Source organism: Clarias gariepinus, chromosome 16 (assembly GCF_024256425.1).
Source record: "Clarias gariepinus isolate MV-2021 ecotype Netherlands chromosome 16, CGAR_prim_01v2, whole genome shotgun sequence".
NCBI classification, from domain to species: Eukaryota; Metazoa; Chordata; class Actinopteri; order Siluriformes; family Clariidae; genus Clarias; species Clarias gariepinus.
In genome coordinates this window covers 15,914,911-15,929,293 of record NC_071115.1, presented here as the reverse complement: position 1 = coordinate 15,929,293, position 14,383 = coordinate 15,914,911, and the positions used below count along the sequence as shown (strand labels likewise).

General features: G+C 37.9%; 1 protein-coding gene across 1 annotated transcript in view; it reads left to right on the top strand.

Annotated features, from left to right (window-relative positions):
• The window catches only part of tmem104 (transmembrane protein 104), a 48,789-nt gene that overhangs the window by 29,898 nt on the left and 4,508 nt on the right, over positions 1-14,383 (top strand). Inside the window, exon 9 of the mRNA XM_053514816.1 lies at positions 1,525-1,618. Coding sequence (XP_053370791.1) covers positions 1,525-1,618 — 94 coding nt within the window. The remainder of the gene's footprint in view (positions 1-1,524; positions 1,619-14,383) is intronic.

Here is a 14,383-nt window from a genome sequence, read left to right as displayed (position 1 = left end):
CGGTTTGGGATCTCATTAGATCTGATAGAGGAGGGTCAAATCCAGGTACCGAACTCATGGCACTTACAAGAAGACAGAACTATTATCTTACGAATATGAGCGAAGCAATGAAGGAGCAAAGGAAGGAGATCATGACAATCTGCTGATGTTTAGTCCTAAACTTATGCGCCAACGATCTGATCAAGTATCATGGTTGTTTCTTTTGTACATTTGTACACATTTTTTATTTTTTATTTTAAATATGGTTTGATTTTAATTAATTCTTGTCTATTGAAGTTCAGTAAGGAGTCACTGTCAGGTTCTATGCTAGACTGGTGACCTTTGCAGTTTCTTTTCTCTCATTTTCCTCTTATTATTTTCCATTCTATAATATTGAGGCATAAAATGGCTGATGTTTAAGAGGGTGATTACCATAAAAAGTAAAATACTCATATCCGTATAGGGTGCAGCTCTACAGCAGCATAGCATAGCAATCTTGGGAAGGGGTTGGGGGATTTGCGAGGGTTGCTTCGAACTATGGCTTTATTTAAATATAGTCTGATGCATAAGCATTTTAAAGAAAACGTATATAGATGGTGAATGCAATGGCACAGGATAGAGCGTGTAATGAATAGTTTATTGAAATAGCCTTTAGGGATATTGAATGAATAAATGCATTTAAATCTGATCTGCAGTTTGTAAAAGCTGCAGTTTTGAAGTCAGTTATTCTCAAGTTTTAATACTAAGATCTGTAATGTTTTGACTGAAAGCTTGCTTCCTTCACACAGGTGGAATTGTGACAGAATGATACTGCCTCTTGAAATTAGCCTAAAAACTTGCTATTACATATGAACTTTCATATATATGTGCCTATACAGTATATCTTGCCTCCTCTCACTCACCTTTCTGACTTTTTTTTGCATGCCCCCACTTCCTGTTTTGCCCCAGCACAGGTGTTATGCCACAAGAGATGCTCACTATTATGCTCACTAACAATCTAGTTTCACCTTTCTTTATCCCACACCCTGTGCCCTCCCTTCCAGTGGGTGTTAAAATGGCTCTTGTCATTTTAAGCATTTACAGCTAAGTGATAATTATTTAATTATCTTTATTTTTTTTTTATCATATTGATATTTAGTTTTATGTAGCAATGTTCAAAGTCCCCAATTTGCTCTTATGTCCTCACTTACGATCACAAGCTGTGAGTGGTGACTACAAGTGGCGCTTTCTCTCTATAATGATTGACTCGTATCATTTATTCAATTTTATTATTAAAATTTAAGGGCCAGGGGTAGCTCAGTGGTTAAGGCATTGGACTACGGTTCGGAAGATCCCAGGTTCAAACCCCACAACCACCAAGTTGCCACTGTTGGGCCCTTGAGCAAGGCCCTTAACCCTCAACTGCTCAGATGTGTAATGAGATAAAAATGTAAGTCGCTCTGGATAAGAGCGTTTGCCAAATGCCCAAATGTAAATGTAAACTTGTATGAGTGTATGAACAAAATCACATGTATGTAAATTGTGTTCTTTGTCGTTTTTTTACAGGCAGTTTTTACACTACTATTAGGGCCTTTCACGTTCTTCAATGCACAGAAGACCAAATACCTTCAGATCCTCACCTCACTAATGAGATGGATTGGTAAGTACACAAAAGGAGAGAGAGGTTAATTTACACATGAGGTACGATGAAAAGATATTTGATATAATTTGAGATAATTGTCCTCAAACTTAATTTTAATATTGAATAAGAGCACTTTATGTATTATTGTATAATTGAGCCACTTATTAACGGACAACCTGGTAAATGAACTTAAACTATGTATTATTTGTGTGTGTGTGTGTGTGTGTGTGTGTGTGTATATATATATATATATATATATATATATATACACCCTTGTAAATTTGCAAGTTCCCTTACTACAAGAAATCATGGAGGGGTCTTCCTTTTTTCTCCATAGTTGCATTTCCACTGTGAGAGACAGAATCTAAGAAGAAAAAAACAGAAATCACATTGAATGATTTTTTTTAACAATTTATTTGTGAATTACTGTGTCAAATAAGTATTTAAAATTTAGTCAAAAAATTGTAATATCTGGTACAGAAGCCTTTGTTAACAATTACAGAGGTCAAACGGTTCCTGTAGTTCTTCACCAGGTTTGCACACACTGCAGGAGGGATTTTGGCCCACTCCTCCATACAGATCTTCTCTAGATCTGTCAGGTTTCAGGGCTGTCACTGAGCAACACGGAGTTTCAGCTCCCTTCAAAGATTTTCTATTGGATTTAGGTCTGGACACTGGCTAGGCCACTCCAGAACCTTGATTTGCTTTTTACAGAGCTACTCCTTGGCTTTCCTGGCTGTGTGCTTTGGGTCATTGTCATGTTGGGAGAACCAGCCACCCATCTTTAATGCTCTGACTGAGGAAAGTTTTTGGCCCCGTTCATCCTCTCCTTAATACAGTGCAGTCATCCTGTCCCCTGTGCAGAAAAACACCCCCAGAGCATGATGCTTCCAGCCCCATGCTTTACTGTAGGTATGGTATTATTGGGATGATATTCATCATTCTTCTTCCTCCAAACATGGCGAATAGAGTTTAGACCAAAAAGTTCTACTTTGGTCTCATCTGACCACAGGACTTTCTCCCATGACTCCTCTGGATCATCCAGATGGTCCCTGGCAAACTTCAGACAGGCTTGGACATGGGCTGACTTAAGCAGGGGAACCTTCCGTGCGATGCAAGATTTTAAACCATGACGTCTTGTTGTATTACTGATAGTAGCCTTGGAAACGATGGTCCCAGCTCCCTTCACAGCATTGACCAGCTCCTCCTGTGTAGTTCTGGGCTGATTCTTCACCATTCTTAGCATCATTGATACCCCATGTATCTACTTAGACTTTGGCTGATTGTGGGGTGCACAGGTGTCTTTAAGACGGCTAACGACCTCAAACAGGTGCTACTAATTTAGAATCATGAGCAGAGTGTAGCTGGACTATTTAAAAGCAAAGTAAAAGGTCTTTGAGGGTCAGAAATCTGGCTGATAAGCAAGTGATCAAATATTAATTTGACACAGTAATTCACAAATAAAATGTTAAAAAATCATACTATGTGATTTCCGGATTTTTCTTTTTGGATTCTGTCTCTCGGAGTGAAAATGCACCTATGCTGAAAATTGTAGACCTCTCCATGATTTCTAAGTAAGAGAACTTGCAAAATTACAGGGTGATCAAATACTTATTAAAACCAAACATTATTTAAACCACAAGAGCAGTAAAACCAGGCTCCCATGTGGGCACATGAATTAATTTCCTTACATCAGTGTGTTACACATTTTGCTTTAGTCTTTCTCCTTTCCTGGTTTTTCCTTCCCACTTGTTCTCTTTCCATGATTGATTTAACATGCCATGACAGCAGCCCTCAGTGCCATACTGGCTAATGATTCAAAATGGCTGCTGTAGAGGTGCTTCATTTCTCAACAGCACCGCCGACATGGGCTGTGCTGCTTCCCACGATGGATCGCAAGTCTTTAGACCTCTAGGGGAATGAGAGCTGGGGAGGAATAAAGTAACTGTTATAACTCTGACAATTCAGACAACACTGTACCCAGATCCTAGAGTCGAAAAGCAGACTTCATGCAGCGTCGCCTAGTAACCAGGTGTTTACGCATCTGTTTGGAATTACATAAATATTGACTAATTAACATTACCTTTATTACCTGCATGCATAGCTGCTAATTATGTGAATTAAAAAGTCCCACTGAAAGGATACTGTACTCTTGTGGGGGGAAATGGTCCTTTCCAAATCATTTCTTAATTACAGATTACAGTTTTATTAAAATGTTGTTGACATTGTGCCATTGACTCATCCTAAAAATATTCACATAACATTTACAGTGCTGTTATAAGATTTAGGAAATAAATGCAGGCTTCAGAGACTACAGAAATGAATGACTTGTCACACAACACATTTTATTTTTCTTCTTTATGTTTATGCTTTTGTTATCCATCCAGAAAACCCCTTGAGCAAAGTAATGCATGTGAGCTGTTGCAAGTTTTACATTTTCAGCATTAAAACTGACCCGGAGATACATGCATTTCCTACTCATATATTCCATAGTTCATATCCTTACACATAATATTGCGTTAGAAGGAGCTATTCCTTTGGAGTAGTTGCCTAAAATCAAAATTTCTCATTCTGCAAGAATGTGTTGTTGCCCTAAAGCAAGAGGATAGATTCTGGATTGCTCTTAAAAGTGCTAGGCCTTTTTTGTCTTCTTCACCTTTTCATTCACCACTACTTCACAAAATGTGTGTGCGTGTTTATTTTTTGGTTGGAATTTCTTGATTAAATGTTTGTGATTATTTTTTCCTCCTTTAGTTTCTTAGCAGCAGTTACGGCTTGTGAAATATTTTAAAGAAAAGATAGGATTTTAGTGGAAAAAGCTGGAAAATGAAGACATCCCATAAATACATAAAGTTAACCCATGCTGTTTTAAGAGTTTTCAGGGTCAACTCTTTGTAAAAGTCACAAGTAAAGTTGTTCCTGTACTTGGCTTGTCTCAGTGTGCAGAGCAGAGAAACAAATACAGAACAGAATGTAATGCAGAAATACAGTGTTGAAACAGAAGCGACAAAACATAACTTGAAAGCTCACAACTTAGAACAAAATGAAGTGTATTCTAATGAGTATAATAAATTTGCCCTTGATAGATGTATTTATTCAGACATTATTTGTAACGCACCTGGCTTTTTAAGCCTCAGGTTTGCTCGTACCCGTGTCCTCAGATTGTGGATGGTATTTTAGCCTCCTCTGACAAAGTGAATCTTTTCTTCTATAATCCTCCGTTGTGCTCTTGGTCATTATTCACAGCTGACAGCAGGACAGACCCAGACCCCCTTGTGTGCATCTCCAGTCATCCGTAATGCTCTTTGAAAAACACCACGGATGGTCATGTTTGTGTCTCGGATAAGAAGCTGAACGCTTTGCGAACATCATGGGAGCTACCCTTGTATTAGAGTTTGTGTCACTTGCTTTTGACCAGGTGTCGTAGAGTCACGACCTCATCTACTGCTCAGTGGAGGAAAACATCCTTCTACATGCTAGAGGTTACACAGCAGTTTGCTGTACAGTTATTTTTTCTCCTTTTTATCCTCTGGGTTAAATGCCTGGATGAACCTTTAAACCTTTTAAACAGAGGGTCAGTCTATGAGCACTGCAACCAATCAGTGAGGGTAAAATTCCAGAAAAGGAAATTTTGAAGAATATTCCCACCCTTATGCTGACATCAGATGGGGCAGTGGTGAGGGGGCACTGGACAGTGGTAGCTCAATTTTTGAAGGAAGTTTTAGGTTCAAGCCCACTTCCCACTATTAACTCTTTTAGATGGCCCTTAACCCTACCTGCTCCAGAATGCCTTCTGACCCCAGCTTCCTAACTGGGATATATGGGGAGAAAACATCACTGTACTAAAAAATAAATAAAAGTACTTTTGACAAATAATTGAATCTTAATTTTAAGACATACCATTTGACATAATGTCACACAATTCAGAAGATAACATCTCCCCACAAACATTTATTACATTTACTATGTTGTGCATGCAACAAGGACATGAGAAAGAAATGGGAAAACATTTGAAAAGTCAATAAATAACATTAGCAGAAGTTTGAAAATCAAGCTTGGAGCAATCTTAAGATCTGTTAACTTAAATGTTTGAAGATCAACTTGTGATCTGGAATTTTTCACCTAAATGTTGAAGTAAATAAGTGTGCATGTAGTACTGTGCTAAAATCTTAGGCATCATATCATTAACATATAGTTTATCCATTATAATTTTGTTATACAGTACGTGTTTAGCATTTCTGCATTATATAAAAAATCATTCATTATTTCCAAGTATCAATTAAAAAAAATAAACTAGTAACATAAGAGATGAGTATTTCATGCCTGTAAAGAAAGCACATTATTCCTGAGTTCTTCTGATAGCTTTGTCACACATGCTAAACACACATTTGTTTTTTGTTTTTGTTTTTGGTCTGAAAAGTGGTCTTTTACATAACATGCTGCTTCTATTCTTGCCTACAGATATTTTCCTGGAAGTTTCAAATATTTTCCTGAAATACTAGAAAAATATACTTACTTTATACTTTAAAAATATATAATATAAATAAATAAAAAACTCCAGGGTGCCAAAGAATTTTGCTTAGTACTGTATATATGGAAATTTTATATATAAATAAGGAAAAACTACCTCTCAATACTTCTACCTCTAGTATTGGCAGTCTGTTCGTCCTCTCGGTGCTTTTAAAGAGAAGAGTGATTATCAGCACTCACCTCTAGCAGTGACATATCAATGAACGTGGAAGGGGGTGTGTTAAGATGTACAGATTTAATTGATATTAAGTGATGCGAGTCGAAAGCGACTGGAGACAGAATCTTGATTACTGGATGAGGATTAATCAGCTCATCCTGCTTCCTGAAGGGCTTTTCAGAGGCATTTTATTACTGTTACTGTAGTGTACGTGCAGGAAGCCGGGTGAACAGACTGCAGTTAAACACTGGTGTACATTTCATGTGACGGGTCTGTAATTGCAGTGTGGAGAGATTTTATTGGAAATGTAAACACAGTCGATTTCTGGACCATTTGAAATGTAACATATTTCAAATTCATATGCATTTTTTATGATCTTAGTTAAGGTGATTTGTTTTAATACTGCTTGTGAAAGTTAAGTATTTGTCACTGTTATTATCAATATAGCGCTGACCAGCACAGAGAGTACTGCGTCTCTGAAATATAGTCATACTTTAATGAACACCTCGAAGCACTGAATCAGCGTGGAAAAAAAAAAACTTGCCTAAAGGAAAATGTATTGCTCAATTGGCCAGTGAGTACTGGAGAGAAATTTGTATTTGGTTAACATGCTTCGTCGTTTCTTCCTTTAGCTACCCTAGCCATCTGAACCACAAACTAGCCGGAAAATAACTTCGCCTTTCAATATTATCGACTTGATCTCAGAGTAAAAGCGTTTTAACTGGATCCATTGTGGAAGCCTGAAAATGTGGTGCTTTTGATGCTTTTTTTTTTTTTTTCCTTTTCCTTTAGGATTTGCTCCATATTGATGTTTTTTTCTTCCATTAATGACTTTCTCTCTAAACTTTGATTTACTTTGGGCAATAAATTTGAGGTTGATTAGAACAAAGCATTCAGATCTGTATGATTCTGTACAGCTCAATCGATATCGGCTCAGTAGTGGTAAATAAGCCTTTAATCACCACTGCTGACGTCGATTTCACTGTCCTATTTACTGAGCTGTCCTCTTTTGTTTCCTTGTCTGGAGCTGTGGGTAAAGAGGTGAGTACTGGGATAAAAGCAAAAATTGAGTCTTTAAAGATATTTGGTAATTCTGGGAAGGGATCTTATACTGTATAGCCCATGGCTTTGTAGATGAGCTTCTGAAGAGCATTGAAAAAAGTGGTGTTCACCTTTTCAGTTCAAATATTAGTATTTTTTTAAATCCATAACTATGCCTTTTATTATGTTACATAGTCAGATTACTTGTTTTCATTTGTTCATTGTTTAGTTAGTTTGCAATAAATATAAAGGATTTTACTCCAAAATGGATGGAATGACTTCAGAGTGTTCCTCAGGCACTATGCAGTGTATTGTTCCTGAAACAAGACAATAAGATCACCTTTTTTTTTTTTTTTTTTTTTTTTTGGAAAGTCTTTGAAGGGGTTCTTTGAAAGAGAACAGGATCTGTGCATGGATGTTTTTCCCCCAATTACTAAAATAGTCCTAAAAAATTAAACCAATAACAGAAATATCCTGGTTGCATTAAAGGTCCTCGCTTAATTTATAATTTTCAGCCAGGTTAAACGGGTCTATACACATATAATATTGTTCCTTCTTTCATTTTTTACCTCTATCTCTCACTGTACTGTAATTTATAACTAACTTTAAATTATTGTCTCTTAAATGAAACATTAAATTAAGTTTGCATATTTTGTGGATTCAGAATATTAAACTGCTCAAAAAGTAGTTATTTTGATAATCATTATTATTACAAAATAGTTGTACAGATATACATTTAATTTTCATCAGCCACTTTATTAGGTACACGATGGACTGCTTGTTAACACAAATATCTAATTAGCCACAGCAACTCCATGCATTTAGGTATGTAGACATGGTCAAGACAATCTACTGAAGTTCAGCTGAGGATCAGGATGGAGAAGAAATGTGATTTCACATGCCATTGTTGTTGGTGCCAGACGTGCTGGTTTGAGTATTTCTGAAACGGCTGACTTGCTTGGATTTTCATGCCGGGCATCTCTAGGGTTTGCAGAGAATAGTCTGAAAAAGAGAAAATATCCATTGAACAGCGTTTGTCTGGGTAAAAATATCTGCCAGAGGTCAAAGAAGAATAGCCAGACAGGTTCATGATGATAGAAAGGCAAGAGTAATTCAAGTTACAACCATGGTTGGTATGCTGAAGACTGTCTCTAAACACACAACACATCGAACCTTGAAGCAAATGGGTTACAGCAGCAGAAGCTAAGAACAGGACACAGAGGCTACACTTTGTGTAAAATAAAATTGGAGAATAGAAGATAAAGTCTGATCTGATGAGTCTAGATTTCTGCTGTGACATTAGTAAGGTAGGGTTCAGAATTTGGCAGAAACAACATGACAGCATTAATCCATACTGCCTAAACAGGATAACGGTTCAAGCTGGTGCTGGTGGTATAGTGGGATGGAGGATATACTGTATTCTTGCTTACCAATTAAGCATTTTTTTTATTCCACAGCCTACCTGAGTATATTTGCTGACCATGTCCATTCCTTTATGACCACAAGAAAACGCTATGTCTCAAATCAAAGGTTCGATTCCCGGCCAGGCTCGATTCCTGACTCTGTTTGCATGGAGTTTGCATGTTCCTATGTGCCTGGTGGGTTTCCTCTAGCAGTCCAAACACATGCAGATTAGTCTAATTGGTGTTTCCAAATTGCCCATAGTGTGTAATTGATTGAGTATGTGTGCCCTGCGATGGATTAGGGGTGTACCCCGCCTTGTGCCCTAAGGCTCCAGGCCACCCGCGAATCTAAATACAGGATAAAGCGGTATAGAGAGTGTGAGTGAGTGATTTCTTAAACATGGCAAAGATACTCAGATAGCCCCCAAAGTGACCTTTGGGATGTGGTGGAGTGGGAAATTTGCATCATGGATATGCAGCAACTGTGAGACGCCATCATATCAATATGGACTAAAATCTTTGAGGGAGATTTTGTTAAATTTATGCCATGAAGAATTCAGGCCGTGCTGAAGTTTTCTTCTGTAGCTGACAGTGGATTTAAGGTATAAGTGATTATAGGGCGAGTGTCTTTCAGAAAACCTGAAATTTTTCTTATCTGTAGATCAAAATGCATTATCTTTTTTTTTTTTTTTTTTTATAATATGGATTATGTATATTTAAATGGATGCTGACACAATCTCGCTTAATTTATAATTTTCAGCCTGAGTGATGGAGCATGACAAAATGCATCTTTTAACACTTCTCACGTTTCCCACAAGAGATCAGTGGCACTGCTCATTAAGCTGGATTAATACACAAGTGTGTTAAAACTGCCAGAATAATCTTTTTGGCTCATATCTCCCTGCCTCCACCTTTCCCAGGACCTCCTCAGTTTCGCTGCATGCAGTCACTATACAGTATAAAACCTCTATGGTCACACTACTTGATTCCCATGGAAATAAACACGCAGTGGCTAAACTGTTGGAATGTTCATAGGTTATCTTGTCAAAACTGTCCGCCTGCACAGATGTCAGATACAGATATATGAAGATGAGTAAGACACAAACAACTTGTTGATGGTGGCATTTTCTTCACTACTCAACGAGTTCACGGGGGTAAGGGGGCCTCAAGCTGTGCGATGAACCACATAGCAGTGTGTTCGTAGACCGAATCACATTTAACCAGTGGAGGCTTTTCTTGTGAAGGCTAAGCATCTGTACAGTGGACTCTCATGGTGGAATGGCATGTCAGAAGTACTTGTATTAAATTTGCCCTTGATTCTGTGACTGTTGCTCTTTAGTCTGTCACTATGAATATCGTATGAATGGGTCTCAGTGGTGCCTGTGTTTTGTTACACTGTGTGCTTTTAGATTTTCTCTCACCAAAAAAAAAAAAAAAGCAATGTCTTGAATAACCTCTTGTAAGTGCCTGGCTTTCTGGCAGAACAGTGAGCAATGCACTTCTACTTATCACTGAATTTATTATTTACATATCCTAAGAAAAGTTGCAAAAATTATAGATTTTTCAACAGAGTAGTACTCTAAAGGGTACATTTAAATTTCTTATACTGCAGAATATGAATACAGTGGAACCTCGGATTGCGAGTAAAACGGCTTGCAAGTCAAAATTTATTTAAAAAATAAGTGCGCTGCTGAATTGTGGGTAATCGTCTCTCCTGCTCGGTCTTAGTGCGCGTCTTTTACTGGTATAATCAACATCCGTGCACACCAGTGGCAGCAGCTAGCTTTTGAAACGGGTGAAGCTCATATTAGGCCTTCATCATAAAATTCATTATTTTCTTTGCACTTTTCATGCCTTTTGTATGCCCTGTCAAAGTTACCCAGATCCCCAAAACCCACGTTTAACCAAACACGTCCCATTCCCTGAAAAGGTTTCGTCAAAAGGCATGGCCAACAGTACATTTTCTTTGTCACAGCACTTCCAGTCAGCCAGTTCACCTTGTCATATCAGGAGAGCTGAAAAGACCTGTTATTTTTTCCTGATTTTTGCACCAGATCAATCTTGGGCATTTGTCCGCCCTGCTGTTTAATTCTGAGTCTCTCTTCGTAAGGAAGACTACTAAATGGTTTTGCCAGAAGCAGGTGAACAATATTAGCACCGTCTGCGTCTGCCATTATGCACAGCTTGCTAGCTGGCTAGTTTCCCCTTCCACGAGCTACTTTAATTATATGAACGAACTAACTTTACAATGCTGAAACAAGGAGAAAAGTCAAGAACGCTATAATGTTTTTTTTTTATATTTAAAGAGTAATTTGTACAAACAAAAATGGTTTATATCACCAGCTAACAATACAAAGTGCAGCAGTTCGTCGTACCACCTCACCTGCAAATCCGCATGGGACTGAACTTGAATCTCTGTAGCGCTGATGTATACTTAAGACATGCTGTCAATCAAAAAAGGGGTTCCGCCCTTTAAACAGCTCCTCCAATCATCATGCAGCAGCCCAGCGTCCTGGCCCGCCCAATGCTCTATTCGCTTCCAGAGAAGCTGAGTTTCCCTGGATGTGACAATTTTGGTGCATTTATCCAATTACCGTCCAGCTTTTCTACAGTGAAAAAAGCTCCTCTGTGCTGCCCATAGAGTTCCAGTGAAGCTGGGCTTCAGGAGGGTTTTAGCGCTGTGCTGCACGGAAATGTATGGCAAGAAAATCGCGTTTAAACAATCTACAATAAATACCTGATTCTGAATGAGCTAGTCATGAAGTTGAACGTGTTCTAGTTCTAAAACCAATATAAATACGACAGTGCATATATGAGCATTTATTTTCTGACATAGTACTGGAAGCGGAGCTTCAGTTGTAGTCTTAGAGCAGCCGCCACTGGTGCACACGTGTGCGCGCAGTACATCTTTTATTTTGTGTCTATATGTATGTGTACAATGCACGTGTACTGTTTCTTATAACATACGTGTGCGCGTGTACAGCAAATGAAAGTCTCGTTAGAGAGGCTAAAGATGCAATTCCTCACTCTCTCTGTATCAGCCTGCACTTTGTCATTGGACACTGTGCCCCTTTACACACACACTATTTTTTCTTCCTTTCTCTGGTTAGTGCTGGTTAATTTGTTTATTTGGTTTTACTTTACAGCATGCATAAATCAAAAGATTTATGGGTTTACTTTTTTAAGGGTAAAGTGCAAGTTTATTTTTTCTTTTTGACTTTATATTTTGTACTTATTATTTTTATGTATTTATTTTTTTGGGCTGTGGAACGAATAATTTGAGTTTCCATTATTTCTTATGGGAAAATTCTGTTTGGTTTACGAGTGTTTTGAAATACAACCCTGCTTCTGGAACAAATTATGCTCATAATTTAATACAAATTATTAAAGGTGCATAATCCAATCAAAATCCTATAATTATCTACTTCTAATTGAGATCGATTACTATGACTACAGGTTAAAGGAACAGAATAAGAGTACCATTAAAGGGATTATACAGTCCAGCAGTTTTTTTTTCCCCCTGAGAAGGACATTTATGCATGTATGCCTCCAATTCAGATCTTTCTGTTTGGTGTCGCATGACTTTACTAAGAACGACAGTCCATAATTACCTTCTGCCAATATGACAACACCTCCAGCACCCACTAGAGAGCATTTCATCCCTGTATAGGTCATTTAGAGGTTGGTCCCAGTGCCCAGAACATCACTGTCTATACTGCACTTATGTTGTGGTTTGTCTTTCAAACTGTGCAAATGTATTGCTTTTTATACAAATTTGAATTGATATCAAATGTCCCTCAAATGTCCATCTTTTTCAGTTCTTACAGAGAACATGAATGCATGCTTACTAACGTAACAAAATAGCTCAGGGTGGTGTTCAGTGTCAGTATCTTAGGTTCAAAATTTCTTTCAGTAATATATCTTCAATACGGGAAAGTTTTATTAAATTGGTAGGTGGAAATTATTATTAAATTTTTTAAGCATTAACAGGTTTGATCCAGGTTTCACTGAGATACTAATATTTATATTACAAAGACCTGCATGTAGTTCTTGTCTTGGAGGGAATAGTGCACTGTCTATAAAAATAAGTGCATCAAAAAGGAAACCTGTGTGTTATCAATATGCTACTGCATGAATAGTCTTAATTGGCTTATTTCAACAATATGGGCTCCATTCTTATTTCGCAGCCTATAAGCAGCACATGATTGGCCTCTCTGCATTCGTCCACACTCAACAATGTTGTTTAAATGAAGTTGACCTTTCTGAAATGCGAAATGATACCCAGTTACCCAGTAGCTGAACATACTGAAAGTTCTTGCTTAGGTTCATGTGAAGACCACAGTCTTCTTTTTATTTTATTTTATGTTTTGTAATGTGCTGTTCAATGCATTTTGTAAATAATCTGAGAAGGAATATTGGGTGGTAATTTCTTAACGTTTCCAGTAGTCATTTAAGAAAGCAAAAACCAACATTTGTTTTTAGAAGCAAGGCCAGGATTGTGTGACATTTTTTCTATGCACATTACTGCATTTTCTTTTTTCTTAAACTCGTTTGTAATGGCTAATGTTTTTGTAATTAAGATTAGGGCATTGGCATTTGCATGTTACTTGGTGAAAGCAAGTTGCCGAGCTTCTCATTTATTTCTACGCCTTCTTGCTCAGGAGGCTCACCGTCTCTCTTTAACACTGTTCACATTGCTCTCTTTTTTTCTTTTTTTTTGTCAGAGTACATTTTGTCCTCATAATTGGAATGTTCGTTTTATTCCCATGGCATACATTAAACTGTCACAGCCATAGCACACCACACCTGATTTATTTATTGACTATTGAAAGCTTTCTCCCCTGTTCACTGAAACCTAGACCTTAGACTCTACACACGGATGTGAACAGACTGTCCTTACGCTAGCCTCTACGTTAGACCTTGCGTTGCTAGGACCCAATTAATTTTCCCTGCCAGCAGTGTCGCTTTGCTCTTGCTGATTGAGCCCCAATGCATCGCAAGAGATCTTCTACAAGGACAAGAGAATCTGTCCCTTTCCTGGCAAAGTGGGCGATGCATCATGCATCCTAAAGAAGTGAGGGCGCGGTGGAGGAGGAGGGCTGTGACTAATTCCCCCTGTAATGGTGTGATTGAGCAGTGAGAGGTGAAAAGCTTGCACTCAACACTCCGTAACATGAATGTCAAGCCTGCTTTGGTGTCCCTTAGAGAGTCAAGGACCCTGGAAGTCACCAATGATGCATTAATTCCTATCGATTAGATGTGGCCTTTATGCTCACTGCTGGACACTCGGATCGGATGGGCTTTAGCACTTGATTTATGTGGTGGATTTGTCCAGTGCTGCTTTGAGCTGTATAATAATTTATACAGTAAATAAGTAATTTAAAGAAATATATATATTTATAGTGTTAAAACCTGATTAACTTATTTAAATATGTAAATATGGCAGACTTTTGGCTCCGAGTAACAGACACTAAGTTTGTTTGCTTGTTCCACCTCAGGTAAGGTCCACAAGCTGATTTACTTTAGAATATAAATTTCAAATTACTGTGCTGACCAGGTTAAAAGCTTCCAGTCCCCTAGGCCATGTGTTTGACTATGGATTGCATAGAGGTTTTTACAAACCAGCAACTCTTTGGAGCAAGCAACAGCAAT